At 58.2% G+C, this 16386-nt stretch overlaps 8 protein-coding genes across 8 annotated transcripts; 7 read left to right on the top strand and 1 right to left on the bottom strand.

Annotated features, from left to right (window-relative positions):
- Positions 1–2967: 2967 nt before the first annotated feature.
- Positions 2968–4682, top strand: BDZ90DRAFT_205004 (hypothetical protein; the record flags this gene model as incomplete). The annotated part of the gene is made up of 3 exons (XM_025503924.1): positions 2968–3372; positions 3447–4103; positions 4176–4682. Coding segments are annotated over 3 exons (1569 nt in total), but the record flags the coding sequence as incomplete, so codon positions are not given.
- A 215-nt stretch (positions 4683–4897) lies between these two features.
- BDZ90DRAFT_73608 (hypothetical protein) lies at positions 4898–7024 on the top strand. The gene is made up of 4 exons (XM_025509819.1): positions 4898–5550; positions 5621–5681; positions 5750–6224; positions 6298–7024. Exons 1-4 carry the CDS (start codon positions 5309–5311, stop codon positions 6684–6686), a joined length of 1167 nt encoding a protein of 388 aa, XP_025359958.1. The 5' UTR covers positions 4898–5308; the 3' UTR covers positions 6687–7024.
- Positions 7025–7046: 22 nt separating this feature from the next.
- Positions 7047–7556, top strand: BDZ90DRAFT_234188 (hypothetical protein). The gene has a single exon (XM_025506925.1). It carries the CDS (start codon positions 7061–7063, stop codon positions 7520–7522), a length of 462 nt encoding a protein of 153 aa, XP_025359957.1. The 5' UTR covers positions 7047–7060; the 3' UTR covers positions 7523–7556.
- Positions 7557–7820: 264 nt separating this feature from the next.
- Positions 7821–9401, top strand: BDZ90DRAFT_234187 (hypothetical protein; the record flags this gene model as incomplete). Its single annotated transcript, XM_025506924.1, has 2 exons — positions 7821–8318; positions 8386–9401. Coding segments are annotated over exons 1-2 (1255 nt in total), but the record flags the coding sequence as incomplete, so codon positions are not given.
- Positions 9402–9824: 423 nt separating this feature from the next.
- BDZ90DRAFT_281565 (hypothetical protein) lies at positions 9825–11460 on the top strand (the record flags this gene model as incomplete). The annotated part of the gene is made up of 2 exons (XM_025509373.1): positions 9825–10451; positions 10516–11460. The coding sequence occupies 2 exons, from the start codon at positions 9825–9827 to the stop codon at positions 11314–11316; spliced, it is 1428 nt and encodes a 475-aa protein (XP_025359955.1). The 3' UTR covers positions 11317–11460.
- Positions 11461–11746: 286 nt separating this feature from the next.
- On the top strand, positions 11747–13707 carry BDZ90DRAFT_234185 (putative YHM2-protein of the mitochondrial carrier family). The gene is made up of 6 exons (XM_025506923.1): positions 11747–11872; positions 11994–11999; positions 12094–12226; positions 12310–12494; positions 12577–13038; positions 13128–13707. The coding sequence occupies exons 1-6, from the start codon at positions 11817–11819 to the stop codon at positions 13270–13272; spliced, it is 987 nt and encodes a 328-aa protein (XP_025359954.1). The 5' UTR covers positions 11747–11816; the 3' UTR covers positions 13273–13707.
- Positions 13708–13777: 70 nt separating this feature from the next.
- BDZ90DRAFT_281563 (hypothetical protein) lies at positions 13778–14984 on the bottom strand (the record flags this gene model as incomplete). Its single annotated transcript, XM_025509372.1, has 2 exons — positions 13778–13918; positions 14007–14984. The coding sequence occupies 2 exons, from the start codon at positions 14982–14984 to the stop codon at positions 13778–13780; spliced, it is 1119 nt and encodes a 372-aa protein (XP_025359953.1).
- A 266-nt stretch (positions 14985–15250) lies between these two features.
- On the top strand, positions 15251–15820 carry BDZ90DRAFT_209803 (hypothetical protein; the record flags this gene model as incomplete). The annotated part of the gene is made up of 2 exons (XM_025504055.1): positions 15251–15383; positions 15459–15820. Coding segments are annotated over 2 exons (495 nt in total), but the record flags the coding sequence as incomplete, so codon positions are not given.
- Positions 15821–16386: the final 566 nt, after the last annotated feature.

The raw sequence follows: 16386 nt of genomic DNA, 5'->3' as shown, positions 1-16386 counted from the left end.
GTGCCGCCAGAAGGACAGGATCCGGCGGTCATGGCTGCGAGGCAGCGCCGCAGGAAGCCTGGTGCAGGACGCATCTCCAAGGCGAAGATGGCAAAGGGCAAGGGAGCGAAGATGGGTAAAGTCGATATTGTGGCTGATGGAGGGCGCAGCTGGACTCGTCTGCTCACGATCAAGAAGAACAGCCTGCTCGCCGAGCTGAGAGTCGCGGAGAGCGAGCTGGGCGCAGGGGCGATGGATTCTAGCGACGAAGAAGGCAGCGAAGGTGATGATGCCGGCCTGGCCAGCTCGGGGCTGAGCGAAGGTCGCGCCAAGCGTCTTGCATCATGCGGTCATCTCTTTGCGCAGTTGGACGTGGCTACGGCAAACTGCTCCATTGTGCGAACGATTGAGGAACTTCTAGCCTGTCGGGCAGCAGCTCCCCCTCCCTCGCCCGACTCCAGCAGCAGCGAAGAGGACACCATCCAAATCCACGTTGTCCTCACTCGCCTCCCCGTTCCTCCTCCGAACGAAGACTCGCTGTACCTGAGCATGGACTACCTCACTTCCTCAACAGAAGAGGAGCGCTTCAACCGCAGATTGCAGTGCCTCTCCAATCTTTGCGCGAGGCTGCCAGGAGTACACCTTTCCTCCGCTGCTGATCCAGGACAGCAGTTGACCGCACCACGAGGGAAGATTCTTCCTACCGCTCTCACTACATGGGCGGCCTCTTCCTCTCCCTTCCACCTGCCGGTCAGCGCACACGACTTTGATCCTACAATGCTTGCTTTGCCCGCCTTGCCTTCTCCGGTCAGCAGGGCTTCGAGCCTCAAACCGCTTCGCATGACGCAGAAGGTCAACGTGGACGTCTCGGCGCTCGTAGCCCTGGTCAGCGATATCACGCACATGAAGCTGCCCCAAGCGGGAGAGGGTACGAAGCTCGACTTGCAGAGCCTCTTTAAAAAGGGCGGCCTCAAGAGCATTGCTGCGCAGGATCGGGCAAATGCGAAGGCCAAGGAGGCGATGGAGGCTAAGCAAGCTGCTGCTGAGGGTCACGAGGACAGCGCAGAGGAGAATCAGGGCAATGAAGACGACCAAGGCAAGCTCCTCCACAATCGTGCCCTTGCTGCTCAACTCGGTCTGGAATGCACTGCAGGCTGCGACTTCATGGGCTATCTCGCAGACGCAGCTGCGGATCTCTCATCCTCTTCTTCGACGGGAGCAGACGGTCAGCTCCACCTGCTCTGCACCCGTGAAGCGCGTGTCAAGTTCGACGAAATTATGCGCCTCGTTGGAGGGCCGAGGGAGCAGGCTCGGGCACGATGCCTTTTCGACTCTGCCTCCTCCTCTGCAGAATTCTGGGAAGGATCGCGCTACGAGCATGACCTGCGTGTGCGGCAAGCCGTGTCTCTACCGGTAGAGGTTGTAGACTTTGATTGGCGCTCAGTCGTCGCGACTTCCCCAGCCGCGTCGTGCGGCACCAAGGAAGGGCAGAACTTCGCCAGCATCCTTCGCAGTACCCTCCTCGCCGGTCTTGAAGACCTCGCCTTGCATGAGAATCCCTCTGTCCCCGCCGCGTCCAAACCACACTTCATCCATCCAGCGAAAGCGAGGCGCTCCATGCAGCTCTCTGGCAATCCAAGACAGACGCAGCACACACTCAGCACTTTGCTGATGGGATTCGAGAAAGGATGGACGACGCTGACTACGAATATGCTGAGCGTCAGATGGCTGGTCAGGGAGGGTGGAAGGAGGAGACGCACGCCGGGTGTGGCTGGTGCGGCGAGAGATGCAAAATCGGCTGGGGAGGAGGAAGGGAAGGCTCTCATTTGGGTCACGCATCCAAGGAGTCTGGCAGAGAGGATGAGGGCAGAGACGCCTTCCGCTTCGTCTGCGGTCCACGGCACCGGCATGGACGGCTCAACAGCTCAGGCCAAGACCGCCAACGCCTTACCTAATTATATGTACGACCTCAAGGGTGCGACTATTACGTTTGCTTCTTCGGCATCTACTGCCCAGCAATGCAATGACCTGGCACCTTACTCTCTGGATCCGGATTTCAATTTCGACTCGCATTCGATTCGCACCGCCGACGATGTTGTAGCCTATTCAAATCTCCCCGCCATCCCGACCTCATCTGAGGCAGCTTGGTCGACCGTCGACGACATGCAGGCCGCGCAGGGATCTTCTTCGTCATCCTCAAGGGACGCTTCTGCCTCGGGCACAGCGGAAGGGTCAAGCGGCACGACAACAGCCGTCGACCCTCCTAGGCCAGCAATGCTTTCCTCATACTCCTCGCGTAGCGTCAGCAAGGGAAAGTTTGTCATTAGCGACGAGACCGGTGATCAGGATCAGATCCAGATGACGCATGAGCTGGAAAGAGGGCTGGGTCGTGACGAAGAGGACGGCCCTGCCGCGACCTACTCGGCTAACTCCCAGCCTCGGTCATCAACGACTCGCCCACCTCGCACTCGCCTGCATCGCGCCCTGCGCTGGTTTGCTGGACCGCACCCAGCCCACGTCCTCACGATACGTCACTACCCCTGGTGGCCCTTTGCGGGAATCGAGGAGTCGTGGCTGCGCTTGACGGATCATGTTGCTTGGCGTGAGACTGGGGGTGTGGAACTACCCTCTGATGAGGAGGACGATGATGAGCCGGAGGAACCTAAGAAGAGGAGTACGCCGGCCAGGTGGCGAGCAGCAGCAGCAAGGAGGCGCCCTGCGTGGCTGCGAAGAGGGATGAGCGGCGAGGCGTTCCGGCTGGAAGAGATGGGCGGGAGCGCTGCTGAAGGTCATGCGAGTTGCCAAGATCAAGACCGGCTGCCGGGCCCGCGTCGCCCTCACCCCACCACTCATTGGCAGCACTACCTTGTGCGGGAGTATCGCACCAATCGTTTGCATTGGCTGCTTCTCTTCCTCGTCTACGTGGCATGGCTTCTCGGCTTTTCCTTCCTCGTCAAATCCATCTGGTCCGACTCGTCCGTCGTCTCCGCCTCTAGCGGCAGCGAAGTCACACCAAGCTTTTACGGCTGTACTACGACCTACTGGGCGCAGAACGAACGCTGCGGCGTGGATGGCGAGAGTTGCCGCCCATTCAGTCAAAACACGAGCGTTGCCTTTCGCTGTCCCAGCGGTTGCTCAGGAACGGTCTTGGGAGCGGCACGAGCTGTCGGAACTGAGCTTCCCAACTTCACCCCCTTGATTGTGGGTGGAGGAGACCAGGAACGAGGCGTGTATCGAGGCGACTCGTGGGTCTGCCCTGCGGCGGTGCATGCCGGGATCATTGATGATCGAACTGGTGGATGTGGACAGTTGTGGCTGTCAGGGAGCTACGCAGGCTTTGTAGGGAAAGACGCCAACGGATTGAAGAGCGAGGACTTCAACTCGACGTTCCCAGTGAGTCGTCCGACACGCGACCGCATCTTACTCAATCGCTCACCCCATTCACTCTCTTGTCCCCGCGCATGTAGGTCTCCTACTTCTTCCAGCAGGGCTCGCGCACCTCAAAGTGCACAGACCGCCGCAATGACGTCTACATCCTCGACAGTGTCTTCTCTTCTCTCGTCGGCTTCGTCCTCCAACCGCGACCGATCGTTTGGCTTTGGACGCTGATCAGCATGGGCTTCTGGCACATCAATTATGCCAGCGAGCCTCGCGATTACCCACCTGCACCTGGAGATCCAATGGGAGATTTCCTGCCTACCTTGTTCGTGGGGTACGCCCTTTGGAGGCTGGTGTTCCGATTCGTCTGGCCGGCATTTGCGCGCTTGCCGATTGAGCGCACGATATGGACGCTGGGCTTCTTCTGGCTGGGGGTTCTGCTCAATGTGGTGTTCGCGGACCTGCCCCTGCAGAGGTTGGTGGCAAGCGATATCGCTCAGCAACCCGGCGCTCTCACAGCGCTGATCATCATCATCGTGGTGGTCATCATCATTGCCGTCAATCAGGTGCGGGTGATTCGCAAGACGGGCTACCTACCCAAGTACCTCACACTTGCGGCGGTAGGTGGAGTGCTCATCGGTTTACTGGTCGCTGTTCCCGAGACGGGGCTGAGATTGCATCACTACATCATTGCTTTGGTGCTGCTGCCATTCACCGCTTTCGAGACTAGGCTCAGCCTGATCTATGTGAGTCTGCCGAGCGGCCTTGGATTTCTCTCCGTCACTGACCCTCTTCTGCCCCATTGCGCTCACCCACAGTCCGCCTTCCTTCTTGGCATGTTCCTCAACGGTGTCGGCCGCTGGGGCTTCGACGGGATTATCCAGGACGAGTCCGTGATTCAAGGCGACTCGGTCTCCAATAGCGGCGGAATCCCCACCTTCTTAAATGCCTCGGCCAACTTCACGGGCCTACTCAGCCTCAATGCCTCCTCCCCCGCTAATGCAAGCCGCGTCTACTGGCAGCCCTTGCCGACCAACGAAAGTTACGACGGGTTCGATCTCATGGTGGACGATGTCCTCCGTCTTTCTGCGACGGGGCAAAACTACTTCGATCTTGCAGAAATTGCGGGCTTCTTCGTGGGGGATGCGTCTGCGAGCAATGCGACCTTCTTCCCTGGTGGCAGCGCTGCCGCGAACGTCAACGCTACGGTGGCGGCCTTGCCTCACTACCTCCGCCTGGCGTACACCACGGATGGAAGCCCGGGCGACTTTACGAGGGCGGCCGTCGCGTACCCGAATGGGACTTTCGTGATGCCTGAGGAAGGCAGGACGTAGCGCGCGCCCAGCGCGAGCAAGCAGCCGGTGAAGGCATGCGCTGTTTCATCTTCATTCGACTGTCCACCCTCGATTATCGTCGAAATTGCGTCGCAAGATCCGACATCTGTATCATAATGACCGCTTTTCTCCCTGCTGCTCCCTCCATTACCCTCTACGGCGGATCGGATATGTAAATACAATTGTACCACACAGCTCCACTCGCTGACTGTTGCCCTTGCTCCTCGTCCATGGTACTACTGCCGTGCTACTTGCCTTGCGTCAGATTGAAGGTCGAACGGCACTGCATCATCGTTTCTTGCCCATCACTGGCACGGAAGACGGCCCGTCACCGCACCGCGGCCCGTGCACAACGCATGGCGCCACTGTCAGCGGCTTCAACGACGCGTGCTCATGTGCGGCTCTTCATTGCATCCACCACGAGCCGAAGGTCAACAGGGCAATCGAGGCAAAGAGCACATTCGCCGCCGAGATGAAGTCATCGCAAAGAGAGCACGATTTGCTCTCTTGCTTCCTAACCTTCAACATCGACCCAACGACCGTGCCAACAGGCCATTCTCGCTACCACGTACCGCTCGCAGACGCAGCAACGACGCAATAGCACCAAAGCAGCAAAGATGCAGTCACGCACCGACTCGCCTTGGGCTGCAGTCAGCACATTCATGGCCTTCGCTGCCATCGTTGCTCCTTTGGCCATGAGTGCTGTTGCGAGCCAGTCGTGGAACCCAGCTGCGACCAGTTACGAGGCTTCTCTGGCCGCCTTGTCGCCCAAGTGTGCCAGCGCACTCAAAGGCGTCTACGCAGACAAAGAGCTTGACCGCTGCCTCAACTTCAGCGGACAGAGGAACTTCACGCATCTGTGAGCTCGAGAAGCTAGCGAGTCGGCTTCGCAGCTCGCGCTCACCATACATCTTCCGTCCATCCTGCAGCTTCTTCGACAACCGTCAGAACCAGAGCCTACTCCAGAATGCTGCCATCTTTTCGGTCGACGTGAGTTGGCTGCACTGCTCTGTTCATCTACGCCTCGCTCTAACTCTTCTTCTCTTTCACGTTCGCAGGCCCTCTGCGGTCGCCCCGCCTGCTCGCAGCAATCCATCCAGATCAACCTGCACGCCCTCAGCACCTCGTGCACTCAGCAGGACCTCAACAAGGAGAAGTCACCCGCAGGCTTCCTCGTGTCAGGCATGTCCTCCTACACCGCTATCCGCACCGCAGGCTGTCTCACCAACAACACCGCTTTCGAGAAAGCCGACAGCTCAATCAATGGCCATCCGCTCTGCTTTGCCCAACTCTTGGATGGCGTAGAGAGGACGAAGGGCGTCACATTTGACCTGCCCACCATGAATCTCCTCTTCAAGGGCGACCAGGGACTTTTGGCGAAGGTACTGCGCAAACCTGAGTCAGACCAGGATCGTCACGTCCAGCTGGCTGCCTTCTGCAATGACTGCTTGAAGGCAGAGTATTCATTGGTCAGGGACGTGAAGAACAGCAAGGTCAAGAATGACTTTGTCAAGACGGCCAACGATCTTTGCGGTGAGTGGTGGCGGTATAGCTACATTGGGTTGGCATGCCGAGTCTGACTTCCTGCTCGCCCACGCACGCCCAGGACCCAATTTCCTCAACGACAAGTACCCACTCCCCAAGACGGTCTCACAGTCAGCAGACCACGACCTCGCCGCAGCAGGCGGAAGCCATGGTATCGGGAGCTCTTCTACCACCGGCAGCGGTATGGGCGGCATGGACATGGGCGGCAGCTCTGACCCTGGCTCTACGTCGAGCGCCAATGGTACGACCAATGGTGCCGACAACACCGTCCAGTTCAACTCAACTGATGCTCCGGCCACTACGGATCCCACTACCAACGGCACGACATCACAGGCCGCCACTAAGGCTAATGGGGCTGCGCCTAGCGTCAGACATTTGCAAACGGGGATGTTGCTGGACGTGCTCCTCTTCACTGTTGCGCTGGCTGTGGGACCCACGCTCCTCATCTGAGCGGAGCAGGAGGGGCGAGCGGGTGGCCCAGCTGCTCGTAGCGTGAGCAGAGGGATACATGGACAGATGACATAGCCTCGCGCCTTCCCTTCTCAAACTCTTCTTTGACTCTGCCCCTTCGAATTGTGGTCTCGAATCGTTGATCATTCTCTTCACAATCAATTCGAATGACGCCTCAGCTTGCCTGCGTTGCTAAGTCGAAGGGCCACGGCAATATGATGGAGACGGTAAGCACCGACGGCTACGGCCCCTGAGAAAGCGGTACGAAACGCTGCAATTCAAACGGCTAGCGACAGAGCGGTCCGATGGTCGACCGTCTGTCAAGCGCACGTTTGTCTGTCTTCCCTTCTTCACCAATCAATGCATCGTCGACCATGCCTTTGAGACGCCATCATCATCGAGCTTTATGCCAAAAAGAAGGGACATTAAGGTTGCGAGTCCTCCCTTCGCTCGTTGCACTGCTGTCTCTTGCTCTCCTGGCGTCAAAGGCCGCCCACGCTCAGACTCTCGATAGCCGCAATCTCGCGAAGCAGAAGCCCTTTACGATGCCAAGCACTGGGCTACAGATGGCTGCGGAGACTCAAAGCGTGGAAGAACAGATAAAGAGCGCAATACTGCCCAGCGACGCCGCGACCAATCGCACGGACGTCCTGACGACAGCGAAAGAAGAGCCCTCTCAAACCAGCGCAAGCTCTGTGTCACCGCTGAATGCAAGCATGACGTCAAGCAACACAATCACCATGACTCTTGGGGAGGCGTTGGAATTTGGCCTGGTCTTTGATGCGGTCTTATTCACTGTGCTCTTCGTCGTGACGGCGCCGCTCTTCGTCCACTAGTGGGTATTGTACGGTAGTGAGGGTTTGACGTGCGGTGCTTCTACCGGTGCCTGCGATATCGTATCGTTCTCTCACTTGCAATACATATGCTATTCATCGTGATCCGGCTACAGTATGAGGCGCTGCTCGCCCATAGAAAGGGGGTGCTCAGGATGATGTGTCACTAACATGCAAGACATCCTCGAGCAGCCGCCAGCGGCTGGCGGAGGTGCTCGACGGGCCGCCGCCATGCCGCCGTCCTCCAAGTCTGCCTTCACTGTCGGGCCGATCTTTCCTCCGCTCCTCCTCTGAAAACGCTCTCAGGTTCAAGACAGGGTCATGGTGCAGACGTGGGCTTGGTAACCAGCCATAAAGCAAAGCAAGAGGCACACCTTGACTTCTCTCCACGCCCATCCGAAGGCCTGTTCAGCACCTAGCGACGGACACGATGCTCGCACCTCTTCGCCTCAGCATCTTCGCCCTCGCTGCAGCACTCGTCAAAGGAGTCCTTGCCGACCCTCCTCAGAATCAGACTATTGAGCCCGGCAACCAGCCATCAATTGCAGACAATATCACTAGACCTCCGCCCCTACCCATTCACATTCCTATCAGCATCGGCCACCTTCCCGTTGTCAACGGTCTTGGCCCTCAGATCATTCCTTCCAAGAACTGTTCCGCCGCTGTCTCCATACTCACAAGCATTCAGGAGCTCGACAAGTGTCTCGGACTGACCAACGACAAGTACAGCGCGTTGCAGGCGACCGTAGGCAAGCCCGGAGAGAGTGTAGCTTGGCAATTTGGAGACTATCTAGGGCAGGTGAGTCAGAGCAGCGAGCGAGGCGTTGTGGCAGCATCTAGCTGACTTTGATTCACAATGACAATAGACGTTCTGCCCCGCTCCAAGTTGTGCACCTGACGTGCTCAACGACGGCATCCTTAAGCTTGGAGCAAATTGCAGTGATGCTGGCTCACACTCGACGGACGAAGACGATGATGACGCCGATAAAAACGGCAAGGACCAAGACAATGACGACGATGACAAAGGCAAGGCCGCTGCGCCTTCTTCTGCGCCAGAACCGTCCGAAGCGACCTTCCTCACGCTGCTTATCTCCTCCTATCAGCTCCAACGCAATATCTCCTGCCTTGTCAACCTGCTCGCTGGCCCGCCTCCAGAGCATCCCACGGCCAGCCTTGGAGGCAATGCTCTTTGCTTCATCAAGCTCCTCAAAGCCATCGAAGCGCACACGGATGTCGTCTTTGACTCTGAGACTCTGGTCAGGATGAAAATGGTGGACCACGCCTTGATGCGGGAGATTAGTGAGAAGGTGACAAAGAATGGTACGGGTGCTGTGAAAGAGGTATTCAGTACGGAATGTCACAAGGCTTCCGTCAATTACCTCTTCGGCGGGAAGCTCAAGGATGCGACTGCCGCCGGTCCTAATGCCACCTTGGATGCCAACGAGGACCCATATGACCTTCCTGCTACATCTGCCCAGTTGACAGGAAAGGCAGCACCTTTCGCTCGTCGTTTCCTGGTACAGAATTGTGGCGAGGCGTTTGTCGATGGAGAGATGCCCAAGACTGTGGAAATCAGGACGGGACCGGGGATCAATGACCATAGCAACGGGGCATCGTCAGCTCAGAGCCAGGCGGTAAACGGGACGAAGCACGGAAATGGAGCAAGCATGAGCGTAGCGAAGGTGGAGGGTGCCCGATGGGGAGCTGCTCCGTTCATTGGCGTCGTGGGGGCGTTCGTTGGTGGGCTAATGATTTGAGAGAGTTACTATGCGTCCAGCCTCTCTGATCTCCGCTCTGTTTCTGTGATGACTGAAATTCGCTCTTCTCAGATCGGCCACTCTGTACATACCTGCCTCACCTGACTTCTCTATCTCATTGTTCGATCTGTTCAAGCCAGTAGTCAGGCGTCTTGAAGGAGGTCTGAGCGCTGCTTCCCAATGCGTCGGCGCCACTTTGAGCCTACGTAATTTTGCGAAGGGGTCCAAGCGCGTACTACGCTCCTCAACATCAAACATACGAATCGCCGCCCGCACGACCCATCTTGGCACCAGGGGTCACCCCTTTCGGCCACTACCGCAATTGGCGTCGCTACCCCTCTTCGAAAATCAGTGTGAATGAATTGTTTCCGCCGTCCCTGCGCGAGAGGAGAGGAAGCGAAAGACCACTGACGCTCGTACCCCAGGTCATCGTCATCGACGCCTTCACCCCCGCTCATGCTTGAGCACTGTCTGTTCGCTATCTATCCCCCGTTCGATGCACATTCTTTCCTTCCTATTCCCCACACTCCTCGTATTTCTGGAAGATCATGCGCTCTTCAGCTTCACTCCTGCGACTCAGCGCCACTTTGATCCTCTGCTGCCTCTCCATATGCGTCCTGGTGGCGCCTACAGCAGCCGACCTGGCCCAGGTGGACAACAATGGTCGCCTGACCGGCCGCAGTAGCGGCGTGTGGCAAGAGGCACGCAATGTCCACGTCAACCACCGCAACAATCCCCATTCTCAGACTGTGCTTCACGCTGGCAGCCGCAAGCGTTGCGCCGCCAAGGAACATAACCACATCGCGGCCGCGCGCATTGTATCCTCGCCGGACGAGCAGGCTCAACTCGCAAAGCAGGCCGATCCCTCCTCTGCCTCCAGCCCCAAGAAAAGTCAAGGCGTCGCACAGCCTGCCGTGGCACCCTCTGGCGCATCTGCCGCTGCTGCTGCCTCGCCTTCTCCCTCTGGGAGCGCCTCAAAGGGTGCCATGGGCGGTGTCAGCCAGAACTGCAGTACGGCCATTGGCCAGATTGTTGGAACGCAAGACCTTGCTCAGTGCATGGGCTTGGATGATTTGACTACCGATGACACTCTGGCGCCCCTTCTGAGTGGAGCACGTGGAGGAGGTGGCGACAACGCGAGCTTGATTGGGCCAATGGGCAAGTACTTGTCGCAGGTGAGTGTCGTCGACTTGGTCGCTCCGAAGCATTGGCCGTGCTGACCTTAGACCTCGCCCGTAGACGCTCTGTATCCGCCCGGTCTGCAATCCCTCGACGCTCAACAGCTCCCTCGCCACCCTCACCAAAGGCTGCAGTAAGCAAGAGCTGAGCTCGACTACCAGCTCGGCGGCTCTCCTTTCTCGCTTCCTCTCCTCTTACGCCACGCAGCGTGATATGGCCTGTCTAGTGAACATGACCACTCCAACCTCGGACCCCTCTGCGGTCACTCTCCCCGGGGACAACAGCCCACCCGGAACTACCACGATTCAAGGTCACCCACTGTGCAGTCTGCAACTCTTTGCTGGTCTGCAAAACATGACGGGCTCCAACATGGGACTGAATGGCTTCTTTCAGATGCAAAGCAATGATCCTGCCTACTGGACGCCTGTCTTGAAGAAGCTGTCCGCTTCGAAGGACAAGAAGGTTCAGGCGATGCAGAAGGATCTACTCTGCTCTGACTGCCACAAGGCTATGCTGACCCAGCTCTTCTATCCTGCGTACAAGAATGAGAGCAAGACCCTACCTGATGGGAGCTCGATTAAGAAGTCGATGCTGCAGATGTGCGGAGGGAAGGCCTTTGGGGATGGGAAGATCTCAGATCAGGTGAAGCAAGCGGGCGTTGGGGCGGGCTTCGTGAATCTGAACCAGGCTACCAACGGGACCGACACACTAAGCGTGAGCAGTCCCAGTCCATCGGCAGGGAACGACACGCAGGCCAAGAGCGCGGCAGTCAAGGTAGGAGGTGATGGTGGTCAAATGCTGTTGAGGATTGTGGTAGCGCTTCTGGTCGGCGGATTGCTCAGCTTGCTACTTGTCGCCTGAGGTGAGAAGGATCACGGAGAAGCATGGCTGCTGGCGGCAAGCTCTCTTCGGGTCAATATGACCGGAACGCTTTCGATCAATGGACCCCTTTGTGCCTTGCTGCGATGTTATGAGTCCTATCACAAGCGAAGATCGAAGTGATTGAAGCCAAGTCAAGCGCGCCTTTCAGCTTTCGACGCGACGATGCAAGTCAACTTCGGCTCTCACCGTCCTGCATCGCCCGCCTCCACGTGGTTCTCTGTTTCCCCCCAGCAGCGTCGCTTGGCCCTCCCCATCTCGTCGGCGGCGGGGCGTCGGACAGGCACATCGCGTTGAGCCGCGCCGCCGCCGCCGTGCGGGCTGCCGCCTCCCCACAGAGTGAGAGAGAGCCATTCGGCGTATTCTCGATTGGACATTCTCACCACGACTTGACGGTGCTTTCCTTCCCTCCCCTCTCATCTCCGACCGACCCATACCTCCTTTGTCCTCCTTTCCCTTTCGTCCACCTCGTATCTTGCAAAATGGCACCGCAACAGGGAGGCTTCAGCTGGTCGAACATCGCTGTAGGCAGCTTGATGTGAGTGCGCTGAGGCGATGCACGATTGGGGTTGAGGCAGCGGCCCAAGTGTTACTATTGCTAATCCCTCGTCCAACACACCTCGCGCTTCGCCCACGCAACGTCGCCCTTGCTCGCGCAGGAACCTGTGAGTCTCAGCTCGACTGAAACATCACCTTCCATGTCCAGGTCAACTGACACACAATCCATCCTTGTCTGTCCTTATCGCTCTGCGCTCACAGCTTCGAGGTCACGACCCTCGGCCAGCCCCTCGAGGTGACCAAGACGACCATGGCCGCCAACCGTTCGCTCACTATGGCTCAGGCGCTCAAGGAGGTCTGGTCGCGCGGAGGTGTGCTCGGCTACTACCAGGGCGTGAGTGCGGGCGACGTAATGACTCGAGGACTCCATCTCCCTGAGCTTGTGCTAAAGTCCCTCTCTGCTTCTCGCTCGCACAGCTTATCCCGTGGGCTTGGATTGAAGCCTCGACCAAGGGAGCCGTGCTCCTCTTCACAGCTGCCGAGATTGAGAAGACCGCAGTCAAGTCTGGTATCGGCGCAGGCTCTGCTGGTCTGCTCGGCGGTATGGGTGGTGGTATTGCTCAGGCGTATGCAACCATGGGATTCTGCACTTGCATGAAGACGTGAGTCGTACCGGCAACAACCAAGATCATATCGCATTGCCAAGCACGACGCTGACCTCCGCCGATCCCCGCTCTCGCACAGCGCCGAAATTACACGCCACAAGCAATCAGCCGCAGGCATCAAGCCCCCCGGCACCTTCCAAGTCTTCATGGACATCTACCGCAAGGAGGGTATCGCCGGAATCAACAAGGGAGTCAATGCCGTCGCTCTTCGTCAATGCACCAACTGGGGTTCTCGCATGGGTTTCGCCCGTCTCGCTGAGGCGCCCGTCCGATCCTTTAGCGGCAAGGGAGAGAAGGAGAAGCTCAGCCCTCTCGAGAAGATCTTCTGTTCGTCCATTGGCGGTGCCCTCGGCTGCTGGAATCAGCCTATTGAGGTGGTTCGTGTAGAGATGCAGAGTATGGCAAAGGCAGAAAAGACCGTTGAGGGAAGGCCGAACAAGCCGGGCGTCTTTGGTACGCTGGGCTACATTTACAGGGAGAACGGCATCAAGGGGCTCTACAGGGGTATCTCCCCTAGGATTGCGCTGGGTATTTGGCAAACGTGAGTTCGAGCGGCGCGCCGTAGATTGACAGGGTGTAAGGCGGAAGTCAGAGAGCTAATCATCCCTCTTGGACCCCGCTCGCGCACAGCGTCTGCATGGTCGCCCTTGCCGATCACGTCCGTGGGTGGGTCAGCAACGTCAATGAGAAGGGAGTCAAGGCTGCTGTCGAGGAGGCTGCTGAGGATGCAAAGGCCAAGGCAGACAAGCTCAAGGAGGTCACCAAGACCAACTAAGCAGCGTGGTGGTAATGGACGCTGCAGTCGCGCAAGGGTAGAGGCAGCACGATGAAGCGGGGCAAGGCCTTTGTTTGGCAGCGCAGGGGAGCTGAGAGGATCCACGACGAAGAATAGCGCAAGGAGTAGGAGGTAGAAGGACAAAAGCGAGACGATGGCCGACGAGAAGCGCACGATGGAGCGCTCTCGACGTAATCTCCAACCGCCTTCATCCAGCCTCGAGGATCGACGATGAACCACGATCAATAGAGAAGCGGTTCCTGCACACACACACACACACGCACACACACTTTAGCTTCCTCCGCCCATCTACCCTATCGCTCTTTCTAGATGGCTCTCTCTTACTTTCCCAAAATGGTCACTCGATTCCTGATTCTGAACGGCTGCGAGTGGTGATGCATTGGGTATCAATCAATCGCTCTTCCTTCCCTCTGAAGCCGGCCTTGCTGCAAGCCTCTCTGCATCGTGAGCACGACGTCTGCAACTGACTGTTTGTCCCCCTCCGTTACTTTGGCACCCCAGCCTTTGCCGCACCAGCAGTCGTAGCCGTAGCCGTCCTGGCTGTCGCTGCACCACGCATGAGTGTCCATCGGACCGCTTTGGGTGTTAGCCAGAGAGATAAGGGCACTCGAACAGGGAGCAGACACTATGCGTGCGCGACAGTGTGAAAGACGAGTCAGTCAGTGATCATGGAAGGCAGGCAAGCAGGCATCAAGGTCGCTTCGCGGACTCACCTTGACAAGCACCCAAGCACCCACGACATCCGCCAAGTCGCGCACGGTAACGCTATGCGTCTGCTTGGAGATGTAGGATCTCATCATCCCGCGAGTCTCGTTGATGACCCCACCTTCGCTCTGACCGCCACTCGCATCGCTGCTACTGTCAGCCCCACCCAGCGAGTTGGTCAAATAGCGCGCCTTGTTCAGCCATCCCCTCGCCCCTCTCTTCCCCGAGGCGGCACCAGCCAAATCACCAGTCTGTTCAGCTTCCTCGCCGATGTCCTTTGCGGCTTGCTCCAACTTCGAGGGAACAGCCGCCGCTCCTCTCACGCGAGAGACGAGATCCCGTACACCCTTTGCCGTCCTCCACGTCGTCCCTGCAGCTTTACGGATGCTTGCCTCTGCCCACTCTTCTACTGTGACTCCCTTGCTCACAGCATCCGGACGTTGCTTTGCTGCTACGGCTCTTGCGTCACGTAGGCCGTACAGTGCTCCATCGGGTACGAGGGAAGGGATGCGCGTGTTGAGGACTGCGACTCCTTGTGGTCCGGCGAGGAGGAGTGGGGTCAAGTTGGTGAAGGAGAGCAGGAGGTAGGTTGGGCCGAGCAGCGTCCAGGCGATACTGCTGTGTAGTACAGGGAAGAGGACGAGATGTCGCAGTGGGTAATTGCGGAATGTAATGGGTTTGATTGAGCCGCTGGACGATGGTACGGCGGTGGCTGCATTACGGGGAAGTGCGGTGGTGGAGAATGTGCGGAGAGCGGTGATGGTGCGAGGGGCTGAGAGTGTGAGAGGAAGCAGAGCTGCTTGTGGGGTGACGATAGAGCCTTGGCTGGCAGTGAAGAGGAAAGCGCCTTGCTTGGAGGTGCTGAAAGCCGGTCGTTGGAGTGCATACAGGGAACCGTGAGTGCGAGGAGCGTAGAAGGAGACGGTGGACGTGGCCACTCGTGCCGCAGGCGCTGCAATGCCGCTGAGAGGGCGCGGCTCTGCCATGAGTGGGAAAGAGAAAGAGAGAGATGAAAGGAAAGAGAGGCGAGATAGCGAATAGGGCGACGTTGGTGGATGAAGAGACAAAGAGGCCCTCGCCATTGCCGGAATGAGGAGCAGCCCTTGACATCCTTTGTGCCTCCACTGCATCCCCGCTATCCACGTGGCGACGGAAGCAGCGCCCACTCCCGCTCTCGAGGCTGGTGCAGCTTGGTGCAACACGAGAATTTTGATTTCCTCGCCTTCGCTCCACTCCAAAGTCACATTATCGCCCTCAACGACGCAGCATGCCCGCCCTACTGGGGCCATGCATTGTTTGCACCTCGTCTTCCTCCAAATACAAGTGTCCGGCATGCCAGGCGCCTACTTGCTCTCTCCCATGCCATAAGAGGCACAAGGCTGAGGGTCACGCCCAAGAAGCAGCGGCTGGATCTTCGTCCTCTGCAACGGCCTCGGCATCGACATCACTCGCTACTCAAGCGTCGACATCATGGGTACCTATGCGCAGTTACGACTCTTCTCAGTTCCTCAAAGATTATCACTTCCTCTCTCAGATTGGTCGACATGTATCCGCAGCAGGAAAGGAGCTCGTCTCCCGTGGTTTAATGCCTCCTCAACCCGCATCAGACAGCACTGCAGGGCCCTCACAACAACGTCGTCCGCCTCCGATCGACCCGGCAAAGCATCGTGCTCGGAAGCAGCGCGAAGCTCTCGAGGACGCCGTGCGCTCTCGCCGGTGCAAGGTGTTGTGGTTGCCAGAGGGCATGGCCAGACGCGAAGAAAACCGGACGGTGTGGCATGACAAGGGCAAGAGGGTACGTTGGACTGTGGAGCTGGTGTGGGTCGCCGTGTCAGGTGGGAAAGGCAAGAAAATGGAGTCTGGTGAAAGGCGGCGATTGATCCATGATGTGCCCAGCGGGATGCCTGTGGAGCACAGGGTCATGCAAGAGTTGGAGAGAGAGAGCCTAAAGATGGCGCCCAAGGATTGGAAGCGACCGGAAGACGGGCAGCAGTCCAGCGCATCTGCGTCAGCAGAAGGTATTGCAGCAGGCCCAGGCAGTGGCATGTCTTCAGCGGCGAGGAAGAAGGCAAGGAAGCGGGGAGCTGCCGCTAAAGGGCGAGGAGGTGCGGAGCAGCCCTTGAATGGGGAGGAGCCGCATCCAAACGAGCAGCAAGATGGCAATGGCGACGCCCACCCTGATTCTACACCTGCGGCCCAGCCTCACGCTCACAAGACGCAATACTACATTTCAGATGCCATCCTTGCTACTTACGGTCACCACTCGGCCCACAGCGCTTTTTCAGCAGAGGCCAGCACAACGCCCCACCCCTACACCTCCCTTCCCCCCAGCATAGCGCTAGCAGTCCAAGTTCACCCGACTCGGCTACGCAACGAAAGTAGTGCCAA

The sequence above is a fragment of the Jaminaea rosea genome (genome assembly GCF_003144245.1).
Source record: "Jaminaea rosea strain MCA 5214 unplaced genomic scaffold BDZ90scaffold_15, whole genome shotgun sequence".
In the NCBI taxonomy this organism is placed as follows: Eukaryota; Fungi; Basidiomycota; class Exobasidiomycetes; order Microstromatales; genus Jaminaea; species Jaminaea rosea.
Note: the sequence above shows the minus strand (reverse complement) of the source record. Positions and strands in the feature narration are given on the sequence as shown.

Excerpts from the sequence above, each read along its gene's own strand:
- BDZ90DRAFT_234188 (XM_025506925.1), top strand. The coding sequence starts at position 7,061 with ATGCCTTTGAGACGCCATCATCATCGAGCTTTATGCCAAAAAGAAGGG.
- BDZ90DRAFT_73608 (XM_025509819.1), top strand. The coding sequence starts at position 5,309 with ATGCAGTCACGCACCGACTCGCCTTGGGCTGCAGTCAGCACATTCATG. Across the intron at positions 5,682-5,749 it reads CTGCCATCTTTTCGGTCGAC|GCCCTCTGCGGTCGCCCCGC; the intron begins GTGAGTTGGCTG and ends TCACGTTCGCAG. Across the intron at positions 6,225-6,297 it reads GACGGCCAACGATCTTTGCG|GACCCAATTTCCTCAACGAC; the intron begins GTGAGTGGTGGC and ends ACGCACGCCCAG.
- BDZ90DRAFT_234185 (XM_025506923.1), top strand. The coding sequence starts at position 11,817 with ATGGCACCGCAACAGGGAGGCTTCAGCTGGTCGAACATCGCTGTAGGC. Across the intron at positions 12,227-12,309 it reads TGCTCGGCTACTACCAGGGC|CTTATCCCGTGGGCTTGGAT; the intron begins GTGAGTGCGGGC and ends TCGCTCGCACAG. Across the intron at positions 12,495-12,576 it reads TTCTGCACTTGCATGAAGAC|CGCCGAAATTACACGCCACA; the intron begins GTGAGTCGTACC and ends GCTCTCGCACAG.